This window comes from Anopheles ziemanni, chromosome 3 (assembly GCF_943734765.1).
Source record: "Anopheles ziemanni chromosome 3, idAnoZiCoDA_A2_x.2, whole genome shotgun sequence".
In the NCBI taxonomy this organism is placed as follows: Eukaryota; Metazoa; Arthropoda; class Insecta; order Diptera; family Culicidae; genus Anopheles; species Anopheles ziemanni.
In genome coordinates, this window is record NC_080706.1 from 88,300,476 (window position 1) to 88,321,571 (window position 21,096).

Sequence of the window (21,096 nt, forward strand, 5' to 3'; positions counted from 1 at the left end):
GTTTAAAAACACTGAATGCCCATAATAGTCCCGTGTACTACCAAAACTCAATACACTTTAGAACGCCCGAACCAAATCTGTAACCAAGATGGCTTTAAACCCCGGACCACCTTCTATTAGCATTGGTACCTAACAATAAACGCTCCACTCCCGTTTCGAGGAAAGAGCCGAATCACTCCCGAAAGGAGTCTCATAAGCAGTTTCGTACTTTAAATATCCATTTTCGAACAAATCCGGCTACAATGAAAAATATAACTACAACCAGTACATTAAATATATAGCAACATAGAATCTACATATCCTTGCGCAGTGCGGGTAGAATCAACCGTTTTGAAGACAGATGAAGAGGCGATTTTTTACCTTTCAATGAAGAGATAAAAAAAAGATATCGAAACATATTGTTGCCACTTAAAAGCAAACTAACTTGTCATTTGCTGGACACTTTAGTCGTAAGACGATTGAAAATAGAAAAACGCTAAAGGAATCGACAGTATCAAGCTTCCAGTAAACATGGGTCGTTTAAGGCCCTGAGCTGACCAGAATCCGTTCATCAAAGAACCAAACAAACTTACCGACAAACATACAAACAACAACTGATGGTTTCTCTACTTCTATCGAGCTGCTGGATTTTTCCCCTTGCAAACATGATCTTTCCCACTATTGCTATGAGTGAGTCCAATAGGCGAACTTAAAGTTCAGAACATGCACACGGATGGAAATGAAAATCCCTCACCTAGGGTGATATATTTTCAAAACAAAAGAACATACTAAGCAATGGCTTAAACTAACCGAAACATGGAGATTTATTCATTCATAAAAGTCTAGCGATGAGTTAAAGATTGGAGTTTTAAATCAACGGATGGATAATTTATTTAAAAAAAATGTTGATAACTATTGGACAATTTAACGATCCCGTTATAAGCAAGAGCAAGAATTTAAACAACCAACCGTATCGGACGGAAAATGTACCGAAGCAGAATCATATTACTCCTTTTCCCTAGCAATCAAACACTTGTTAATTATTGGTAGCGAAAGGGAAATATCTAAGCGAGGCGATTAGTAAATTGCATAGAAACCGAACGAATTCCCAAAACAAACATGTCCAACTAAAAATCGTGCCATGATTGCAGCATGATCATTTATGAACAGGAACTAATTATGTAACAAAAAAAGCGACACACAAACACGCACCTACACGCTCTCAAGGCATGGCGCACAGCCGGACACACTATACTCTTCACTAAACAAATCGAACACTTATACCGTAGGGGCCTCTATCTAACGAACATTGAGCAAGCGAGAAAAATCTACAACTGAAAGCTTTAGAAATGCGTTACTCTAGTGATATGATGATATTTAGGTAGCTGCATTTAGATGGACAGCTCTATATTCCTCTTTTTAGTACCATACTCATCTCTTCGCCTTATTAAGAGTTTCTCTAGGTTTTACTAACTGTGTGTTTTTTCACAATTTGTTGAGTTATTATATCGGAAAACAAACACAATTTATCTTTTTTGATTATAAAGAAATTAAAACAGTGAAAACAATTGTTATTTTCATCTAGATGCAGCATAGAATTTGCTCTATTGTACATAAACAAAATATTCTTATTTTTCAACCTTCTATTTTTTGCGTTTGCAAACACTCTACTTTCAGGCCTGGTTTGAAAAGTTCGTAATTCGTAAGATTAAACTAGAAGTTATAAAACACTGTTTTTATCTCTCCGGTTCCTACTAGAGTAAAAGTAGAAAATCAGCAGACAAGTACTAAGGCATCTTATAAAAAGAAAGGAAAAACTTGCAAAAAAGAAATTTAAGAAAACATAAGAGTGGAACCAAACCAGCTATAAAACTATTGAGAATATAAAGCAGAGAAAAGAAACAGTAGCTAAAACCATCTCAAGTTAAAATTCGTAGTAGCGTAGCGAAAGAACGGAATGGAGTAGGATGCGAAACAAAAACGGTCAACAGTTCACCGAACCGACCAAAACGGCAAGTGAAACAGTTCTCTCAAGCGTACAATCATCACTCGTTTTAGCTATAACTACAGCTTTACTGATAGAAAAATTAGACGCGTAAGGCATATAATACTGAACTACGCCCTGAATAATAGGCATAAGGTAAAAGGTAAATTACGAAACATACCCCTTACACAAACAAACAAACAATACACAAATAAAAGACACCGGAACGGGAAGGGCTCCGAGGGGACCGTTGGGGGCGTATTTCTTACAAGAGAAAAATGATAACATATACAATACCAATCCGTAATGACACACTAGTTTTACATTGCGATACAAAAATTAAGTCAAATCTTATAGTCAAAATGCACTCGTTTTTTTCTATCTCGTAGTTTGTAGTACTGCATACCAGTTGTGTACATATATACAGTATAAATAATAGGGCGCCAGGGAGTGGATGGTGGCGGTGACGGCGAGAGCAGACGAAATTTTAAAAATAAACTACAGTTTCTGAAACGACAAGAACTTACACGGGTTTCTATGCTAGAATGGCGCATTAGCAGTCCACCGCAGGGCACCGTCTGCAAATGCAAAGAAGTGAACGCAAAACGGAAAAAAAAATCTTAAAACAAGTTGTATGTAAAATGGGCTACGAGTTTTTAACTATATCTTCTTAAAACGGAACAAATAAAATCTTTGAAAAAGAAAAAAAAAACCTACACCGATTTTTTATTTGTCCGACTTGTGTTTTATAATGGCTTCCTTGGATTGTTCTATTTAGTGTATGTTTCTTTACGATAAACAAGTAGAAACCGAGTTCGAAAGTATTACCGTTTTATTGTAAAATTAATTTCTTTTGGTTGTATAAACGAATGTTGCCGTCACAGTTATCGAAAAGGGACGGGTAATAAATTCGACATGTTTGTGACCTGACGTATAATTCGAGAAACGCGTTAGAATACAAATTTGTTGTAATCCAACTGGAACCTAACCCATCCGGAAATCTCGTTGAACTCGGCGTAGGGATCGTTGGCGAACAGCTTTCGCTTTATCTGTTGTTTTCCGGGTCGCTCCACCTGACCAACTTGCGGCACCACGCCCCCGGAACCTGCAATCCCTCCTCCCGCGGACGATGGTTCCTGCTTGCTTTTGCTCTGTTTTTTCTTCGACGTTCCCATTCCCTCGGTTGGGGCGGGCGAAAGATCCTGTGCGGGTCCAACCGACATAAAACCCACCTTCTGTGCCAGCATGGTGTCCTCGCGCTTCAGTATCTGGTACTGTGGCGGTTGGTTGGCGTTGGAAGAGTTTTTGTAGAACTGCTGCTGGTTCACCTGCGGTGTGCCGCTATTGTTCTTCGGCCGTGGCATACCGGGCTGTTCGAGCTCTCCCATCGATTTGTGCCGCTGCCGCTGCCGTTGTGATTTATCCTGCTGTAGTGCCTGCTGGTCGTAGGTATTTTTGTTTGTACTTCCACCTCCGCTCATGTTGGTGCCATAGAAAAGCTTCTGCTTTCCGGCCGATTCTCGACCGAACACGGGCGAGTTGCCCATCTGCATGTTGTTCAACCCCTTCCCGCCACCCTTGTTACCCGGTTTACCTTTCTGATACGACTCCAGCCACTTCTTCAATCGCTTTACGAACGGAAGGATCATGAAAAACGAGTTACCCGTCAGCTGATGGTTGTCTTTTACGATGTTCTCGTGCTTGGTCACTGGCAGCAGGTCGACCGGAAACCATTCGCAGCATTTGATTTCGTTGCGCGTCTTCGGCACAAAGACGGTCGTTAGCGGAACGCCCGACACCAGGTACAGCCGGGTGTACTGATAGTTGATGACCAGCTCGATGTACTCGGTCTGTACGATGAGATTACTGATGTCGTAGCCCGTCTCCTCGTACACCTCGCGGATCGCACACTTGATCGGTTCTTCGTTTTCGTTAATCTTGCCCTTCGGGAAGCCCCAGGAAGATTTGGCCCAGTACGACTGCACCAGCAGCACGTGCTTGAGGTCTTCCGATAGCAATATGGCGCCGCAGGTCGGGACGGTTACTTTATACTGCTTCCAGTTATCCAGCACATCGTCAACGGTTGGGCAGTACGGTTGCAAACACGGGACGTGCTACAATTCGAAACAAAAACCCAACTAGAAACAATCCAATCCGTGAAACAATGCCAACATACCTTGAACATTTGCTGCGCGAACTGTTTGATGCCACACTTTTGCTTCATTTCCGAGCAGTAAAAGTCCAGGTAGAACCAGTGGGCCAGCTCCACTTGGAAGCAGATGCGGATTAGGTTTTGTCGCTCCTCGACGGGCACGTTGATGATGAACCGACTAGCCAGATCGTCCAGTATGTCGCTCGAGATCGTGAACGAAGCATTCTTTTTCAGCTTCTGCCCGGTTGCTGGGCCCTGCTGCATTGCGCTTACTGGACTATTTGTCGCCATATGGATGAGATACACGCTATTTTTATTATCACAAAATTCACAGTAAGGAATTTTACTCCGCAGTCGTTCTGTTGTTATTTGGAATTTTGTGCCTTTTTCTTTGTTTGACAGTTTTGACGGCGTCCGTACGTCATATTTAGTAGGCCGGCTATGGTGTTATATTCAGAAAATATCGTTCAAATATCAGAATAGGAACTTGCAATAATTTTTGAATAGTTTAATACAATCTTCAAAAGTTATTTTAAACCAATTGAAGGCTTTTTATAACGAAATTATTATTTTACTTTTGGTTTTGTTCCGTGACAGTTCTCAACGTCAAACTGACGGCTGTCACTCAAATGTAAACGAAGCGGCACGAGACTGGCGTGCCAAGAACAACGTGGTTTCAGTAAAAGTTCTACAAAGTAAGCAGTAACAATGACCGATTGTGTGGAAATTGCAATCACAAGCGATGGGTCGGAACAACTTTGGAGCTGTTGTGCGTGGAACGTGCGGACCGGGACGCAGCTGATGCCGTACCGACACGGAGGAGCTCCAGCAGTAAAGACGCTGCAGGTCGTCAGCAACCGATACATAGTTGCTGGACATCAGGCCAAACCGTTGCTGCACATATGGCCCATCAATAAGCAGGACCCGTCCAACGTGAAGTACCTGCTGGCCGGCTCTCCGCAAGCGGTTGCTGTGTCACCGGATGGAAACTATTGTATTGTTGCGCACGAAGATTCGTTTAATGTTTACATGCTTGTCAACGGAATAAACGTGGCCGCCGTATCACACCATTTCGGAAAAATTACGGCCCTAAAGTTCACCGACGATGGATCACACTTCGTGTCCGCCGCCCAAGACTGTCGTGTCGTCGTGTGGAGTCTGGCCAAGACGGTGCTTCAGAAAGACAACAAATTGTTGTACGAATTCGCCGACTTCACCCTACCCGTGTCTGATATTTACGTCGGAAAGGGTGGAATGAAAGCATTGCTGGCCGTTGCGTCCCTGGATCGGTCGTGCAAAATATACGACCTAGCATCCGGAAAGATGGTATTGAACTTAGTGTTTCCAGTTGCCCTTTCCGTCGTAACCATGAATGGACTCGAAACGGAGCTGTACGTTGGCAACAAGCAAGGGTCAATCTTTATATGCAACCTACAGTCCACGCCACGCTCGAAGGAAATTCACTTACCCCAGAGTTTGCTGGTGCCAAACACGCTCAAGGGACACCAGAAGGCCGTCACTTGTCTCTCGATGTCGATGGACAACGAAACCCTGCTTTCTGGTGGCGAGGACGCAGTGGTCATAGTTTGGCACGTCAAAACTCGGACACAGTTAAAAGTAATACCACACAAGGGCCCCATAACGAATGCATTTTTCCTCATCACGCCGAAGCTCATGTTTGACCAATCGGTAACAGTCAACGTACCCTTTCCGGCGTTCCATAAAAAGCCCATCACGCGCGGCTCTAGAGAAGCTGTAAGCATGGAGTTAACGACCACCAAGCATTCATTGCGTGAACGGACGGATACAGCACCGGTAGTAATAAATAGACTCAGCGGTCAAGCGACGAAGGACAATGAGATCAGCGAGGTTCAGCGGTTGGAAAAGGTTGTGCATAAATTGAAAACCATCAATCGCGATTTGTACGAACAAAGCATACGTTTTATGATGTCGGATGTGAATGGACATAGTAAAGGAGCTACCAAACAGGTAGCAGAAGGTTAATCACGCAGGTGGCCCCGTAAGCGGCGTTAAAATGAAAACACCTGAATTTATTTAGAGCTACAATTCACTTTTTCATGCATACTCAATGAGTATAGGATTTTCAAAACCGAAATAAATACGTTCCCGCCATCGAACTATAAACCATCAATTGTTTTCGTTTATCTTATTTTCTTCTTCTAATGTAAACCCATCCTGTAATTAAGTTGTCTACTCGAAGTAGAGCTATCTACTGAGCCCGAAGTTTCTACTTTTGCACCGTGCGCTTTGAACGCGACATCGAATACCCGATCGATGGTCAGGTGGAACGATCATGCGTCTCAACTATGTGAACGAGGCATTAGCGTGCGAAATATTATTCCAAGCTCTTGAATTTTAGACAAAATACCCTTTTCCAGAAACCCGGTTTGTTATAAACATGTGATTAGCATGTTTTATGAAACCTTCAAATTCTTCAAGCACTTACCTTTGCGTTGCTTCTCGTTGAGTGTAGAATTTCGTATATCGTTTCAAGTCAAGCGGCAACAGAACATTCCATCCTTTTTGCTTAACAAACATCGCTTGACGGTGCAGCGCTTCGTTTTCATTTACTCTTTGAGGATTCGAAATCTCTAATTGGGATTCGATTCACTTTGCACATTCAATTCTCATGTGGCGATTAGTAGTAACTCGTTTACCCACTCTTGGGATGCGAATCCCTACGATTGTGCAAGTCTTTCACTCATTCATTCGCTCTTTTGGGATTCGAATCGCTCAGAATGGTACACTGTTGGCAGGGGAAAGCCCCAAGGAGAATAAACACGACATTCCGAATTACAATTCCAAAGATTTCATGTCAAAACACACCGTTAATCCATGTGGCATGATGGAGGCGCCTGGTAAGTGGTAAACTTTGCCTGCTATATAAGGTACGATAATAGGTAATATATAGTAAAAAAAAAAGCTGGATTGGAAGAAGATATGCATTACATCTCAATTTTTTACAATTTCGATCAATGGCAATAGGTTAAGCATAAACCAGCATTATAATATTCAATTCGAAATCTGTGCCTGAACTTAGATTCCGATCAATATTTTAGGAGTTGCAAGCAGCCTGATGAAACAGATGTAATTTGTCATCCAATATAAGACTTTTATATGCTATTTCAGAGAACCTAGTAGGTACAAAGGTTAGATGCATCTTGGAGTTTGAGAAAATATCATCCATCTAGTGTAAGTTCAAACCTGACTCTTAGATTTTTCCATCGGCTTAGTTCCAGCATTCATTGCCCGGGTTTAGACGGTCTTGCACTGCACGGTCTTGAGCGTCTACCACGATGAACGCCAGCCATCTCTTGTACCATTGATAGAAAACAAGTTAGTCACTGTCGATATGCAATGGCTGTGAAGGTTTCTAAAACGCATTTCTATTATACACCCGTTTCCACTTAGGGTGGAAGCACGCCCGCCTTCTGTGCAATGGCGCGCTATAACGGTGGAAACGCGAGTATCTACGGTGGTACGCGGCGCATGATGACTGAATCTCGCTTGCCTACTGTTGAAACGCGGACGCGGTCTGTTGGAGTGACGTAAATTTTGACGGCCGCACAAGATCTGTGAAGTGAGAGGTCTGCTCATACCATGGTATAGCAAAACCTGTCAAACTACCGCATAATCAACAAACTGACCTGCTTTAAATGATGATACTGTACGGATGCAAAGCAGTATTTGTTACAATATTTAAAAATATCTAATTTTCCACCCGCTAACTTTATTGAGAGCAATTACCACAGTACAGTATCATCATTTAAAGCAGGTCAGTTTGTTGATTATGCGGTAGTTTGACAGGTTTTGCTATACCATGGTATGAGCAGACCTCTCACTTCACAGATCTTGTGCGGCCGTCAAAATTTACGTCACTCCAACAGACCGCGTCCGCGTTTCAACAGTAGGCAAGCGAGATTCAGTCATCATGCGCCGCGTACCACCGTAGATACTCGCGTTTCCACCGTTATAGCGCGCCATTGCACAGAAGGCGGGCGCGCTTCCACCCTAAGTGGAAACGGGTGTAAGTATTAGAAATGAATAACTCGAACTACATTTATCTAGTTCGTTGCAGTAGAAAGCTCGGGAATTAAGAATGTTTGACTTTCAAATAAAAAGCGTAATAAATGTTTCAATAAAAATCGCAGTAGAAACGACTAGCATTCATCTGAATATTTTTTGCAGCTTCCAGCGAACCTCTGTTAAAAGGCTAGAAAAACATTTTCTCATTATCAATAAAAACAGGATTGACCCCTTACAGATTGTGGATAATTCATGGTACATTGCCAACATTTATTCAAATATATGTAGCCCTCAGTTCTAAACATACTCAATCATCATCAGTTATCTTGTGAGAACGACGCACAGAACGTACCTTCTTTTTTTGTCGGGGTTTCTTGCGCGCTAGTTCGGCTCGCGAATATCTGTGAATGCTAACCTTGCGCACCTTAGGAAGGCCGGTGGCGATCAAATTGTTCAGCGGTGTAATCGTACGCAAGTTGCCGGCCAGGCGTTCTGGCTCGATAAAATCTATCGGTAGGTCAATCGTTACTGGCGGTGCGTTTGCTCTCTTCAATGCCTTTTTCTCTAACTTCTGTTCCACTTCGTTGATTTCTTCGCCGATTTCCTCGATCCTATTGATTTCCTTCAGCTTGGCCAGTTCCTGCTTCAGCTTCTTGGCATTAAATTTTCGATGGTACTGTTCCTGCTTTTTCGCATTTGAAATCCGCTTCCTCGGTTTAGCCAGCACAACCTTTGCCCCCTCTTTGCTAGTGTCTTCATCTTCATCCTCTTCTTCACTGTGTTGCGATTTGTTCAAACCTTCAGACATTTCCTCCTGGTACGTACGCTGCTTCTGTTCCGAAGTAACCATCTTGAACATGTTTGTCACAACCCGATCGAAATGGGCCTTTCGTTTCAGTAACGCTTTCTCCTGCTCGACGACTTCGTTCTTCAATTGAATGTAATCGTCGATCGCCGGATTATAGCTGGTGCCTTCCCTCGGAAGATGTTTCTTCTCTGCTGCAGCCTTATACGCTATGTCCATTTTCGCGGGCTGCTTGATTATCAGCGTTTTACCAGTATTTTTCAGCGTATGCAAAAGTTGTTCCTGATCGACCCACTCGCTACGAAGCTCCTCCGGGAGTTTTTCTTCCTCCCAAAGATCCTTTTGTGGTACGGCAAACTTGCTCAAAGTCTTTGCCTTTCGGGATCCTGCTTGACGTGGTACAGAGTTAGCAACTACCGGAGCTTTCGCTGCCTTGATGTTCCGCTTAACGGACGGAGCTTTCGGTACCTTGACGTTCCGCTTAATGGTCGGATCTGACACCTGCGAAGTGTTCTTCAGTGACTGCAACGATCGGGGCATTGCATTGAACTTCTTCTTCCGTAGCTCCTTCTGTGTCAGCTTCGGTCGACTCGGTTTCGCCTCCTCGATGAACAGTTCGGTGTTTGGTTTCTCCTCCACATTACCGATTCGTTCATCTTGCCGTTTTTCCTCGAGGAAATTGTCGATTTCTGTGGTATCGATGTGCTTGCGCCAGGACGACTTCAGCTTGCGGGATACATGTTTTTTGGCCACTTTATTTACCGGGTTCACTCCGAGTTTTATCATTTTGGCTTTAACACGTGTATTTACCGTCTCCTAGCCGCTCAACTGACAGCTCGTAAACAAAACAGTTGGTTTTCGCAGGTGGTGGGTAAAACCACGCTGACAGTTCGGTATGAATGTCAAAAAGTTAAGGAATTTATTTTGCAAAGAATTGGAAAATTTAGTGCCGAAAGATATGTTAATAAATAACACCGTCTTCTGAGAATTTCGACCATTGTTTTTTATGCTATATATTATGCCATTTATTACAAAAACGATAATGAAATCTGGTAAACAAAAGGTATTGTCAAATGATACTAAAGCATTTACCTTTACTGTTGAAAGATTTTGTAATTGTACAGAACTGTTTCCAAGTTAGCAGACAACGGTAAATTGTACATTCAATTTGATAAATGTAATGCGATACCTCAAGATATGGTGCAATAACCAAGATTTACAATTGACACCGATAAAGCTTGTTTATCTTCTCTAGGCTTCCTTTGCACCCTTTAAAAGATGGTACTATTGTTCGGGATTCCTTGAAGAAATTAATCCTTCCGCAACTTTTGCAGTCATTATTATACAAAACCATCAATACACTATTAAAAATCATAATCATAATTTCCTTACTTATACGAAACCTTTATTGATCACAAACAGCTGGTTTGATGTTTTTGTTGACAAAATCATCGTACAAGAAAATTGGAACAAAAACAACAACAAAAGCAAATCTTCTCGACGTCTCCCTCTCTTGCCCAAAAGCCACAGTCAAGAGGAGCGTCCCAGCGCTCCCTTTTCGATCCCTTCACACAATCGCTCCATCATGCCATCTCTTTCACATCCTACAGCTGCACCTTTGTGGTAGCATTCGTGCGCTCTTTCTTGTGCGAGACTGTTTTCTGTCATTCTTTTTGCGTGTGTAGAATCCAGACCTGACTTTCTTGTGGTGTGCTATCTATTTACAAAGTTGTGAAACGGAACAGGTACTTTTTTCCGTACCAGATCGCGATTAGATATTTCGGTGCATTACTCTCTTTATTTTCGAAGGAACCGTTTGTCCGAATGCGTGCCCATTGGTGAATGGCGACGTCGTGAGACGAACATGTCAATTCAAACCCGCGGCTGCGAGTGATTGAGCTACAATTAATTCCAACAAAGCTCGTGAAAAAGTGTCTGCGTACGTGCGCAACGGGCGTAATTCCGATTTCGAAGCAGATTCCATCGAACTTTTGCACATTTTTTACACCACCGGAAGGTTGGGGTCATCGTGCACTTTCTCGGAACTCCTTGCCCCTTTTGTTGCATGTTTCGTGTCTGCCGTGGGCCACTTCCGTGCCAGTGCCGTTGTTCGGTGGTGTCAACTGCAACTTCCTTCTAGTGCGTAAATAAAAACACGGCTGCAACAAAGTGTGTCGATATGGCGGATAAAAGGTAACTGCACCGATGAAAACCTGCTACGGACGATGAGATCACTTTGTTGGTTGACAAACGTAATGTTATTATGTTCTTTCCTTTCCCTACCCCCGCCGTTGTAGCACCAGCGATGAAAACACTTCCGCGGATGCACCGAGCAGCCCGGCCAAGGGTAAGGGGACGGATGTTCCGACGAGTCCAACGGGAAGTACCGCTTCGGCCAGCTCGTCCAGCTGGTGGGGCTCGTGGATTGATACGGCCCGCACAAAGGTAAACAAACAAAACGCCTGTAAGAAGTAGGCACTGAAAACAGCTTTTCCATAGCAGGTTTTTTTTCCTTTTTTTCGGAGGAATCTTTGCGCAGTGTCGCCTAATTTCTAGGATTTTATGGTTATGTAGTAACTTGCTTCCTGAACCTTTTCAACCTTTTAACACTTGCACTATTGTCACAAACTTGCGAAAGAGAATTAAAACTGCACAATTTGTTATATTATTTACTCTACCGTTCGTCATAATATTAAAATAATATTCAGTAGGGGTAATAATTTTATTTTGTGACTGGAATGAGTTTTATCTCCAGCTTAGTACAGAAAATAACAAAAAATATACATCTATTATAATTACAATTTGATATTTTGCTCGATATGAATTCACTCGTAGTCGATTACTGAATTGTGAACAATCACTGTTATTTTTCAATAACCAGTACATCAAATTGTTTGTTTCCATTTTTTTTAAATTAATTTGGCTCTACTGCTTATAAATTTGGCTATAAATTGGAATCGATCTCAACAAAAACTGATTCAATTTTCGTGTGCATAATATGTTTTTAGCTTCATTAATATCGGAGCAAAAAATTTACTTCAAACAGCATAATCATGTAATGCATGACCAATTTGATGGCCTGTAATTTATGAAAAGATCATCAGCAGTCCATCTTTTCACTTGATCATCAGTCCACTTTATACTTGAATTATCTAAAATTGACGAATTCCTCTGTTAAAAATCTTTTTTTATATGTTTTTTATTTGAGCTTCTCACTCAAACACTTCTCAGCCTTTATTTGATATTTAAAGTAGGAAATGAAACACAAAATGTTCATAACGTTACTTGATTTCCCTTTTCTAGTCTGCGTCGGTACTGGAGGCGGTCAAGAATGATCTAACAGAGCTCACAACGGTGGTGAAAACGGAAGCCTCCAGCGCCACCGAGGCGATCGGTCGTTCGCTTAACCTAGGCGAACCCGACTCGACCGTCGGTGCGATGAAGAAAAGCTTCAGCAGCTTCCTCGGACAGGTCACGGAGGCACTGGTGCCGTCGCTCGAGGAGGACGAAGAAACGGAAGCGGTCATGATAACGGCGGACGGGACGCTTACGCTGACCGGTTTCTACAAGCACCTGGCCGAGATGCAGGCCAACGACGAGACATACCTGCAGGAGCCGGCCGATGAGCTGCGGGAGAAGTATAAGCGCTGGATGGAGGTGGTCGAGCAGGAGCAATTCACCGAGCCGCGGCTGGCGAAACATCTGGCCAGCAGTACGATACTTAACGACAAGTATGTCACCCTGGTGCCTGCCAAAGTTGCTCATATGGATTTTTGGAAGAGGTACTGACAATGACATACCAATTGTCCGTTTTCACGTGTTCTAATAGATTTATGTTATTCCACCCAACGTAAAGGTATCTATTTAAGAAAGCCCTTCTAGAGGACGCAATTGCAAATGCAGAAATTGCTGAACGCAAAGCAAAGGCTGCCCTTGCCACCACGGAAACGATCGCTCCAGCCAAGACGATCGTGCAAACCGATCAACCGAGACGAACCATCGAAGAAGGTAACAATGCAATTTCTTAGGTGGAGCGAGCGAGGGGATAGTAATCCAAAACCTCAATACCGTTTGCAGCTGATAGTGATGAAACGCCATCGTACCCCATCGCCGACGAGCTTGCCTGGGGCGAAGTGCCTGAATTCGACGCAACGAACATCGAGCTGTCCGAGGAGGAGCAAGCCCGTCTGCTGGAGGAATACGAGCAGGAGATACGGGAGCGCGAGAAGTCGCTCACGACCAGCATCGGCAAGCTGGACATTGTCGACGAGTCGCTCCTGATCCAGTCCGACATCGAGGGCACCCCACAGAAGACCCCGAAGGTTGCCCCGGAAGCCGCCAAATCGACGGCGAAGAAAGACTCGCCCGCTGCAGCCAAAAGCGCTGCCGGGCCGAAAGCCACAAACAACCAAAAGTCCAGCCAGGGAAAACCGACCGCCACCTCGCAGCCTCAAGCGGAAAAAGGAGCTAACAAATCATCGAACGCTGGTGCCACCGGTAGGAATGTAAATACCAGCAAAAACCAACCGAGTGCGGCCAACAAGAAGGCGGCACAGACGGCAACGCCGGCCGGTAAGAAGAAGGACCAGCTAAAGATGGACAAGAACCATTTCACGAAGGAAGCGGAAGCGTCCTCGTCGAACTCGGACGAAAGCTGGGAGAAGGAGTTCGAGCTGGAATGAGGCGAACCGATCGATCTGCGCCGGGAGCTAGCCGAGTGCGCCGATTGGTCCTAAATGTCTCGTTTTCGTTTTATTCCAATGCTCCACAACAAAAGAATTAGACCTTGCGTACGAATGAACCGATTCTTTGGCGAACGCTTTTTACTAAAGTCCGTAAATGTTGCCGCGTGGAAAGGATGAACGTTTACTGTAGCGTTCGTCCTTTCACGTCCACGTCCTGTGTTGCAAGCAAAAGCACGTGGTGGCACGTTTTCGTACCCTCATTCCCCGTTTTGCGGGTTACACACTTGCGTGCATTAATTGTGTGTGGTTTTGTGCAAATATGCTTGTCTAAGATGCAAAAAAAAAAATTATGGACTTCCGCAGAAGACAGCGGAAAGACAACGCGTGCCACGCACGTGTCTAGTTTATGTAATCTTTTTGAATTATTGTGTAGGTTATAACGAATAGTTGTTTAGTTAAGCGCAGATCGTTTTCTAATGACAGTTTTGCAGGCTCAGAAGGGCTATTCAGAGCTTGCGCCGCAGGGGTAAGAGGTCAACTTCCGCAAGAAACTAATTGTTTATGTTATTTTTATGCATCACCAAACGGAAGCAAAATTATATCCTATGTACACTTGCTTATTTGGCACCGTGTCTAATAGATAATCGATAGTTTCTTTCGTCAAAATGGGCGCACTTTGAGTAAAACGCATCGGGGCAAAAGATCCTTGCGCAAATTCTCCTCCGGTGACCAACGCGCATCATGGTGGACAACCCACGGGGGCGTGGGATTAGAGGACGGAACAAGAACACGGAGTTCGTGCACACACGGACACGCAACTCCAACACGTGGGCTCAACTAGTTAATCGACGTATAGTTTTTAATTGTTTCCTCTTTTAAATGTAACCCCTTATCTCCTGTATCCGTACATGCTGGTAAAAAAACACGTGATCGTTTGTGACGGTGGAACGAGGAAGACATCCCAATTCGTGCATACATGCTTGCATGGTTCTTCAATCGTTTGTGTCACATTAAATGATAAATAAATTGAATCATATTTTATTACCAATTTACTGTCGATAGTTTCTATTCATTAAAAAGTTCAACAACAAGGAATTTAATCGTCCCGGCGGGATTGTTGCCGGCGAGTGGTGGAGGAAGGGGCAGCTGTTGTAGAACTTGGTGAGGACGTTGTGGTTGACGTAGGATTCTGAGTGGTCGTCGTTGAAGGAGTTGTAGAACTTGTGGTCGATGGGCTTGAAGAGGTGGTTGTGGTTGGTGTCATTGAAGGAGTTGTAGAACTTGTGATCGATGGGCTTGAAGAGGTGGTGGTGGTTGGTGTCGTTGAAGTCGTGGACGAAGAAGCTGTTGTTGTTGAGATGTCCGCCCTAGTTGATCCTACAGTAGGGGGGTTTGAACTTGACGGAGCAGCGGTTGTGGTGGTGGTGGTGGTTGTGCTAGTAGAAGTGGTAGCCGTCGTCGTCGTTGGCTTCCTGTTCCTATATCGATTTTTATTCTTTTTCTTTCCCGACCCCGATGCCGGTCGGCGCATCTTCATTTCACCGCTTTCTTCCGAAGAATGTCCCTTTCTTCGGTTGCCCGATCCTCTCCGGGACATTTCCCGATCGCCGCCATCAGGCCTTCTACCTTTCTTCCGATCGCGCACCATTTGCTTCCGTTCGTCGGATTCTTCCGACGAGCTGGACTGCTGCTTGCGACGCGCGGGACTCCCGTCGACAGTGGACGACAGATAGCCAAGCACACAAACCACCAAGAACGTTACCACGATGATTTTATTCATTTTCACTTTGGTTCTACGGATAAACACGAAACGGCCATACGCCAACAGAAACTGATCGCTCGTGTACCGTAGCGGGAATTTTTATACGTCCAGAGCCACCAGAGTTTTATTTGCTAATTAGAGTGTCTCTTTAAACAGACCGGTAAATAAATAATGACCAACCAAACCGGTTACCCACCCATCTTTGGCTACGACCTCAAGATTGTTCTCCATTCTCGAACCCTTAGGGACATAACATTCAAAAATTGAATTTCTTTGAACAAATTATGTAAGCGTGGTGTAGGTTTGTAGCCACAAAATGGTTACACGAACAACTAAAACGTGGCATTTAACACGGGGTAAACATTTAACTGACTAAGTACCACATTCTTAGGTATGTTTCTTTCCTAATACAATTATGCCACTCTTCTAAAACTTCTTCTCTTCTTTCAATCCTTAATTATTTTACTTTATAAAACACTGCATTTTTTAACAATTCCTTTTCAAATAATTTAACTTTCTGCCCTTAGAGGTTAAGTTATTTTCTAATGTCTGAGTGAGTTTGCAAGTAATGAAGGTTGTCCAAAAGCAAAATTGACTTAGGTATCCAAGAATGCAATCTCAACAGCCCTCGTGTTTTGGTGCTTTTTGTCCAGATTTAAACATTCATCAAACTTTCGTTTTTCATAGCTTCCATAGTGGAATTGCGGTGTTGTAAATGAAATCGAAAAACCCCCACGAAGCAAGCAAAAATATATGTTCCTTCCAAACCAACATTTCAAAATCCGTCGGAACCGATGAAGCGTCATCTTACAGCATCCTTCGAAAGCAAGCGGTTTTTTATCGTCCTCCCTCAACTTGGCCTCTTCATTCCTTGGCAGGATACACCAATGTTTACCTGTCATCTGCGGACCATATCCTCCGAGGTCCTCGCTCTCTCGCGTGCTCCCCAGCGCCAGCGTGCGCTCGCACATGCTCCCCATCCGGTCGCGAGAGTATGGCCTCTCCCGCGGCCGAGAAAAGTGTGAGCCCGAAAGTGGAGCAGACCGTTGCTCATTTTCCATCAAAATGGCACACTGATCGGACAGAGGCGTCGTGAGTGTGTAGTTCGCCCAGAAATCACCCCCAGAAGAGGAACGCGAAAAACGGATACCCGCCCCAAAAGACGTGCAGCAAAACCCTATCGTTTTGTTGTTTTTCGCGGACCGTGCCGCGTTTTTCCACCAGTGAAACCCGAACAGCAGTTTTCGGCACCAGCAGCCCTAGGAAGTGTTCCAAATTGTGTTCCCAGCATCGTGAAAAAGGTGAGTTGGTGAAGGCTTTTCAATGGCACACGAAAAAAAGGTTACGTATTACACGGAGTGAAAATGGTGGATCCTCCTTGACGTGGTGCTTTAAGAGGTCATGTTTTCGGAGTTATTACAATAATTTGTCACTCGTTTTTCCAAATTTTCAAGGCACATGACGATGTCTTCCGCTGCTTCATATCCTTTTTTCTCCTATCCACATAATCATTCATAAATTGTTCTTTTTTTTTTGTTGGTTCCTGTTCCGCCTAAGCAAGAGAAGGTGATTGCAAGATACAAGTTTGAGAGTCGGAAAAAAATCAATATCTGAGTCTATCTCTGGCAATTTACTCAGAACCTTTTTTATTATTCTTACATGCCCTAAGAGGCATTCTTGAGCGCCAAAGAACGAATGTATGTTTATTGTAATTTTTTACGACATCAAACTAATATTTTCTTTCAGGTTTAACAATGGACGACGATCAATAGAGTAATGTGAGGCAAGGGATTTAAATCACGTGTTCTGCAAAATCACTGAAAAGTCTTCCACAGCAACCAAACTCGCTAAACCTCTTAAGTGCGTGTGTGTGAACACAGAAGCAGAACTGATAGATCTTCCAACCCGGCAGCTTCTAGTCGGGAAGTCACTGTCATCCATTGTTAGCCTGTAGCCAAACGACACGATGGCATTCCTTAACAACCTCCGCTCGGTTCCGATGCCTCCGGTAAAAAACATGCTGAACGTGGCGTTGCAAACGGCCCGCCAAACGATTCCCTCCAAGCAGAAACAGAATGGCTACGAGGAGGCGGCCGGAGACAGCTTCGGAGGCGGTCCTGCTGGTGCCGGTGGTCCTGGAGGTGCCTCCGGTGGGTTACGGTCTCCACCGCAGGTACCGCAAAGGCCACAAAATGTACACTTTGCCGAAACGGATAGTGAGTTATAAGTACCAAGCGGATCTTCTGGAAGTAATGGATGTTTGGGAGAACTAATTTCTTTTTGCGATGATTTTTTTTGTGAACGCTTTAGCTGCGGGTGACACTGGTGGAACGGCAGAGATGAATCCACTCAATCCATTCACGAATCCTAAGGCCTACTACCAAGAGGACGGTATGGATCAATCCGGTGCAAATCAGTACCAGGAGACGGGCTTCAATCAGGGTGATTTCGAAAATGGCTACCAAGCGGGCGGCTACCCTCCTAGGTAAGTACTTGGAGAATCGTTCGATAAGAGTTCTCAAATTTAAAGGGATTCATTTATATCCTTTGTCATTGCAGACAAGGCAGTGTGCAATCGTTTGGATCTGATAGCACCTTTGCGGGCGGTTGCGAGGGAGAAACTCCCGGCGGATCCAAGATCAACGAGTATCAGGCGGCCTGGAACGTTACCAATGCGATTCAGGTAAGGCTATACCCCTATGAACCACCTCACTAGTGCCACTGGGGAAGAAAGCCCAATCAACCATCCACATTTTGGTATAGTTTCTCTTTCCTGTTGATTGATTCCTATTTTTCAGAGTACCTTTTTATTTGATTAATTGTCCTAGTTTTATCTTGTCACAAAAATCTGTCCTTTCAACAATCAGAGATTCTGATTCTATTTTAATTGATCGTCTGTTTGATTTTTATAAGGGAATTAGGAAAAAACCCGCTATTTATGGTTTTGCTGGTCATAAAGTTTCAAAGAGTGTCCTGTCTATCTGATTGCCTGTCTATCTGATTGCTCAATTTACTATAAGTTTATTTTTAGTTTATGAAATAGTCCCTCTCCACACGATAGATATTTTTACACAAGTTTCAGCGTTCCAACAGCACGGTATGTATTTCCATGAACAAAGTTCGTGGTTCTTCTCATTGTTACGTGAATTGTTATATCTTAAATATTTGTGACAACGACTTCTTGTGGAGTGTTGTAACGCAAAGGAAGTCTTTGTTGTACTTCTTATAAATGTTTTTGAGTTTTAGTTGAAATTGAATTGGTTTCATTTTCAAAACCTTTTTATCATGTTGTTAAATTTTTTTGGATTTTTCTTTCGTGTCCATCTAACGGGGAAAGTTTTGCTCGTTTCAGGGTATGTTCATCGTGTCGCTTCCGTTCGCGGTACTTCGAGGCGGTTACTGGGCGATCATTGCGATGGTCGGAATAGCGCACATCTGCTGCTACACCGGCAAGATACTGGTCCAGTGTCTGTACGAACCGGATCCGCAGACGGGTGAACCGGTACGGGTCCGCGACAGCTACGTGTCCATCGCGAAGGTGTGCTTCGGCAAGAAGATTGGCGCACGGGTCGTCAGCATAGCGCAGATCATCGAGCTGCTCATGACCTGCATCCTGTACGTGGTGGTCTGCGGCGACCTGATGGCCGGTTCGTTCCCGGACGGGGCGCTCGATACACGCTCCTGGATGATGCTGTGCGGTATCTTCCTGCTGCCGCTGGCCTTCCTGAAGTCGCTGCACCACGTCTCGCTGCTGTCGTTCTGGTGCACCATGGCCCATCTGCTGATCAACGCGATCATCGTCGGCTACTGCCTGCTGGAGATCGGCGACTGGGGCTGGAGTAAGGTCAAGTGGCGAATGGACTTTGAAAACTTTCCAATCTCACTTGGTGTTATTGTCTTCTCCTACACGTCGCAAATCTTCCTGCCCACGCTCGAGGGCAACATGGAGGATCGGTCCAAGTTCAACTGGATGCTCGACTGGTCGCACATTGCGGCGGCCGCGTTCAAGGCGCTGTTCGGGTACATCTGCTTCCTGACGTTCCAGAACGATACGCAGCAGGTCATCACGAACAATCTGCACTCGCCCGGGTTTAAGGGTTTGGTTAACTTCTGCCTGGTGATCAAGGCTGTCCTCAGCTATCCGCTCCCATTCTTTGCCGCCTGCGAGCTGCTCGAGCGGGCCTTCTTCCGTGGCCGACCGAAGACAATCTTCCCGGTCGTCTGGGAGCTCGACGGTGAGCTGAAGGTTTGGGGTCTCGCCTGGCGCTTGACCGTCATCCTCGGGACGATCATGATGGCCATCTTCATACCGCACTTTTCCATCCTGATGGGCTTCATCGGGAGCTTCACGGGCACGATGTTGAGCTTCATCTGGCCATGCTACTTCCATCTCAAGCTCAAGGGCCATCTGTTGGACCAGAAGCAGCGGGCGTACAACTACTTCATTATCTTTCTCGGTGTGCTGTTCTGCGTGGTCGGTATCTATGACTCGGGCACTGCTTTGATCCATGCGTTCGAGATCGGGCTGCCGTTCTAAGTGCCGCCAGTTTGCAGGGCCTTGCGAACCCGTCGGACACCTGTACAGCGCACTGCAGCCCCACATCTCAACCCTCGTTCATATATACATTCATCTCACATTTCCACCCCCGCGTCGTTTCCCAAAAACTTCTAAACGCACGTTGTTAAACTGTTGATCTCGAATACATTCCCGATTTGATGCGATTGTTCATTTTGTGGCTAGCTCATAAAAGTTACACGCTATGAACATAAGGAAAGTGGGCCGAGAAACGATTGCAAAACGTTACGAAAGTTATGTCCTACTGCAGAAATTTGAAATACGCCGACTTGGAGAAGGTAAGCCATGTGAACTTGTACCGATTCTCCCGCAACAGTCAATGAATGTGATGTACCATGTTCGTTCCGGCGATACATTAACACATTTCATTGCGACATCGTATCTTCGACATATCGGAAATTCGTATTTGGGTTTTTTTTAAGTACGTGCAAAATAAGAGCACACTCTGAAAATGTTATACAGACGACAGAAAATCCGGTGCAACCAGCAAGAAACAAGCGTTATGAAGAGAAAAGCAACTTACGAAACAAGCACGAACCAGAAATTGTTAATCAATGTCTTCCTGTAAAGTAATCGAGAGGCGATAGAGTGAAACATGTGAACAAACTTCCGCAAATAAGCAACAAAGTAATTGTTAGAGGTCTTTAAATTTAGCAAGCAAATATACATATTCTCCAAAAGACCCACCGGTGGGACACGTGTGCGCCCGGTGGGGGCGTTAAATGGCATGCAGAAGCAAATGCAAAACAAGTATCAGTCTTCCATAAATATATACATATATACATATACAGAGAGGTAAAGAAAATCAAGCAACATTAAATACAAATAGAACATGTAAGAATGCAACATATTTAAGCTAGCGAGCGAAACTATACTGTGTCAGTTAGTCAGACAGTAGAAGACGAGCATAGGCAACACGACGGAGGACAATATCGATAGTAGCTAAAACAATTCCGTTACACAAGATCAATTCATTTTGCAATCATGGGATATTCCAGTGCGATTTACTTGTAGAACACGAATCTGTGCTCGAGGAAAAACGTCAACCATCCTAAGGCGAAGATCGTTCAAATTGAATCAATTACCTACAAGTGACAATAAGCAAT

The 21,096-nt window shown here is 44.2% G+C and overlaps 6 protein-coding genes across 7 annotated transcripts; 3 read left to right on the top strand and 3 right to left on the bottom strand.

Moving 5' to 3' along the window:
- Positions 1-2,913: 2,913 nt before the first annotated feature.
- LOC131285746 (m7GpppN-mRNA hydrolase) lies at positions 2,914-4,473 on the bottom strand. The gene is made up of 2 exons (XM_058314603.1): positions 4,140-4,473; positions 2,914-4,077 (listed from the first exon to the last, which is right to left on the bottom strand). Exons 1-2 carry the CDS (start codon positions 4,404-4,406, stop codon positions 2,914-2,916), a joined length of 1,431 nt encoding a protein of 476 aa, XP_058170586.1. The 5' UTR covers positions 4,407-4,473.
- A 287-nt stretch (positions 4,474-4,760) lies between these two features.
- On the top strand, positions 4,761-6,119 carry LOC131285747 (WD repeat-containing protein 18). Its single transcript, XM_058314604.1, has one exon. The coding sequence runs from the start codon at positions 4,824-4,826 to the stop codon at positions 6,117-6,119; it is 1,296 nt and encodes a 431-aa protein (XP_058170587.1). The 5' UTR covers positions 4,761-4,823.
- A 2,290-nt stretch (positions 6,120-8,409) lies between these two features.
- On the bottom strand, positions 8,410-9,784 carry LOC131286683 (ribosome biogenesis protein NOP53). Its single transcript, XM_058315670.1, has one exon. The coding sequence runs from the start codon at positions 9,751-9,753 to the stop codon at positions 8,470-8,472; it is 1,284 nt and encodes a 427-aa protein (XP_058171653.1). The 5' UTR covers positions 9,754-9,784; the 3' UTR covers positions 8,410-8,469.
- An 807-nt stretch (positions 9,785-10,591) lies between these two features.
- On the top strand, positions 10,592-13,825 carry LOC131287162 (BSD domain-containing protein 1-A-like). Of its 2 annotated transcripts, XM_058316187.1 has the most exons (6): positions 10,592-10,712; positions 10,777-11,160; positions 11,265-11,412; positions 12,271-12,749; positions 12,824-12,975; positions 13,045-13,825. In XM_058316187.1, exons 2-6 carry the CDS (start codon positions 11,147-11,149, stop codon positions 13,647-13,649), a joined length of 1,398 nt encoding a protein of 465 aa, XP_058172170.1. In that variant the 5' UTR covers positions 10,592-10,712; positions 10,777-11,146; the 3' UTR covers positions 13,650-13,825. The 2 variants fall into 2 exon arrangements, with proteins under 2 accessions (XP_058172170.1, XP_058172169.1); XM_058316186.1 differs by lacking the exon at positions 10,592-10,712 and having other exon boundaries at positions 10,735-11,160.
- A 923-nt stretch (positions 13,826-14,748) lies between these two features.
- Positions 14,749-15,432, bottom strand: LOC131285748 (integumentary mucin C.1-like). Its single transcript, XM_058314605.1, has one exon. It carries the CDS (start codon positions 15,430-15,432, stop codon positions 14,749-14,751), a length of 684 nt encoding a protein of 227 aa, XP_058170588.1.
- Positions 15,433-17,380: 1,948 nt separating this feature from the next.
- On the top strand, positions 17,381-19,951 carry LOC131288299 (vesicular inhibitory amino acid transporter). Its single transcript, XM_058317418.1, has 4 exons — positions 17,381-17,630; positions 17,725-17,899; positions 17,974-18,097; positions 18,767-19,951. Exons 1-4 carry the CDS (start codon positions 17,381-17,383, stop codon positions 19,949-19,951), a joined length of 1,734 nt encoding a protein of 577 aa, XP_058173401.1.
- The last annotated feature ends 1,145 nt before the right edge of the window (positions 19,952-21,096 follow it).

What these genes read in the sequence shown, in the direction of transcription:
- LOC131285746 (XM_058314603.1), bottom strand. Translation starts at nt 4,406, where the DNA reads ATGGCGACAAATAGTCCAGTAAGCGCAATGCAGCAGGGCCCAGCAACC. An exon ending in TCGCGCAGCAAATGTTCAAG is followed by an intron (nt 4,078 to 4,139) that starts GTATGTTGGCAT and finishes TTCGAATTGTAG; the next exon opens with CACGTCCCGTGTTTGCAACC.
- LOC131285747 (XM_058314604.1), top strand. Translation starts at nt 4,824, where the DNA reads ATGACCGATTGTGTGGAAATTGCAATCACAAGCGATGGGTCGGAACAA.
- LOC131286683 (XM_058315670.1), bottom strand. Translation starts at nt 9,753, where the DNA reads ATGATAAAACTCGGAGTGAACCCGGTAAATAAAGTGGCCAAAAAACAT.
- LOC131287162 (XM_058316187.1), top strand. An exon ending in TTGATACGGCCCGCACAAAG is followed by an intron (nt 11,413 to 12,270) that starts GTAAACAAACAA and finishes TCCCTTTTCTAG; the next exon opens with TCTGCGTCGGTACTGGAGGC. An exon ending in GAGACGAACCATCGAAGAAG is followed by an intron (nt 12,976 to 13,044) that starts GTAACAATGCAA and finishes TACCGTTTGCAG; the next exon opens with CTGATAGTGATGAAACGCCA.
- LOC131285748 (XM_058314605.1), bottom strand. Translation starts at nt 15,432, where the DNA reads ATGAATAAAATCATCGTGGTAACGTTCTTGGTGGTTTGTGTGCTTGGC.
- LOC131288299 (XM_058317418.1), top strand. Translation starts at nt 17,381, where the DNA reads ATGGCATTCCTTAACAACCTCCGCTCGGTTCCGATGCCTCCGGTAAAA. An exon ending in ACACTTTGCCGAAACGGATA is followed by an intron (nt 17,631 to 17,724) that starts GTGAGTTATAAG and finishes TGAACGCTTTAG; the next exon opens with CTGCGGGTGACACTGGTGGA. An exon ending in ACGTTACCAATGCGATTCAG is followed by an intron (nt 18,098 to 18,766) that starts GTAAGGCTATAC and finishes TGCTCGTTTCAG; the next exon opens with GGTATGTTCATCGTGTCGCT.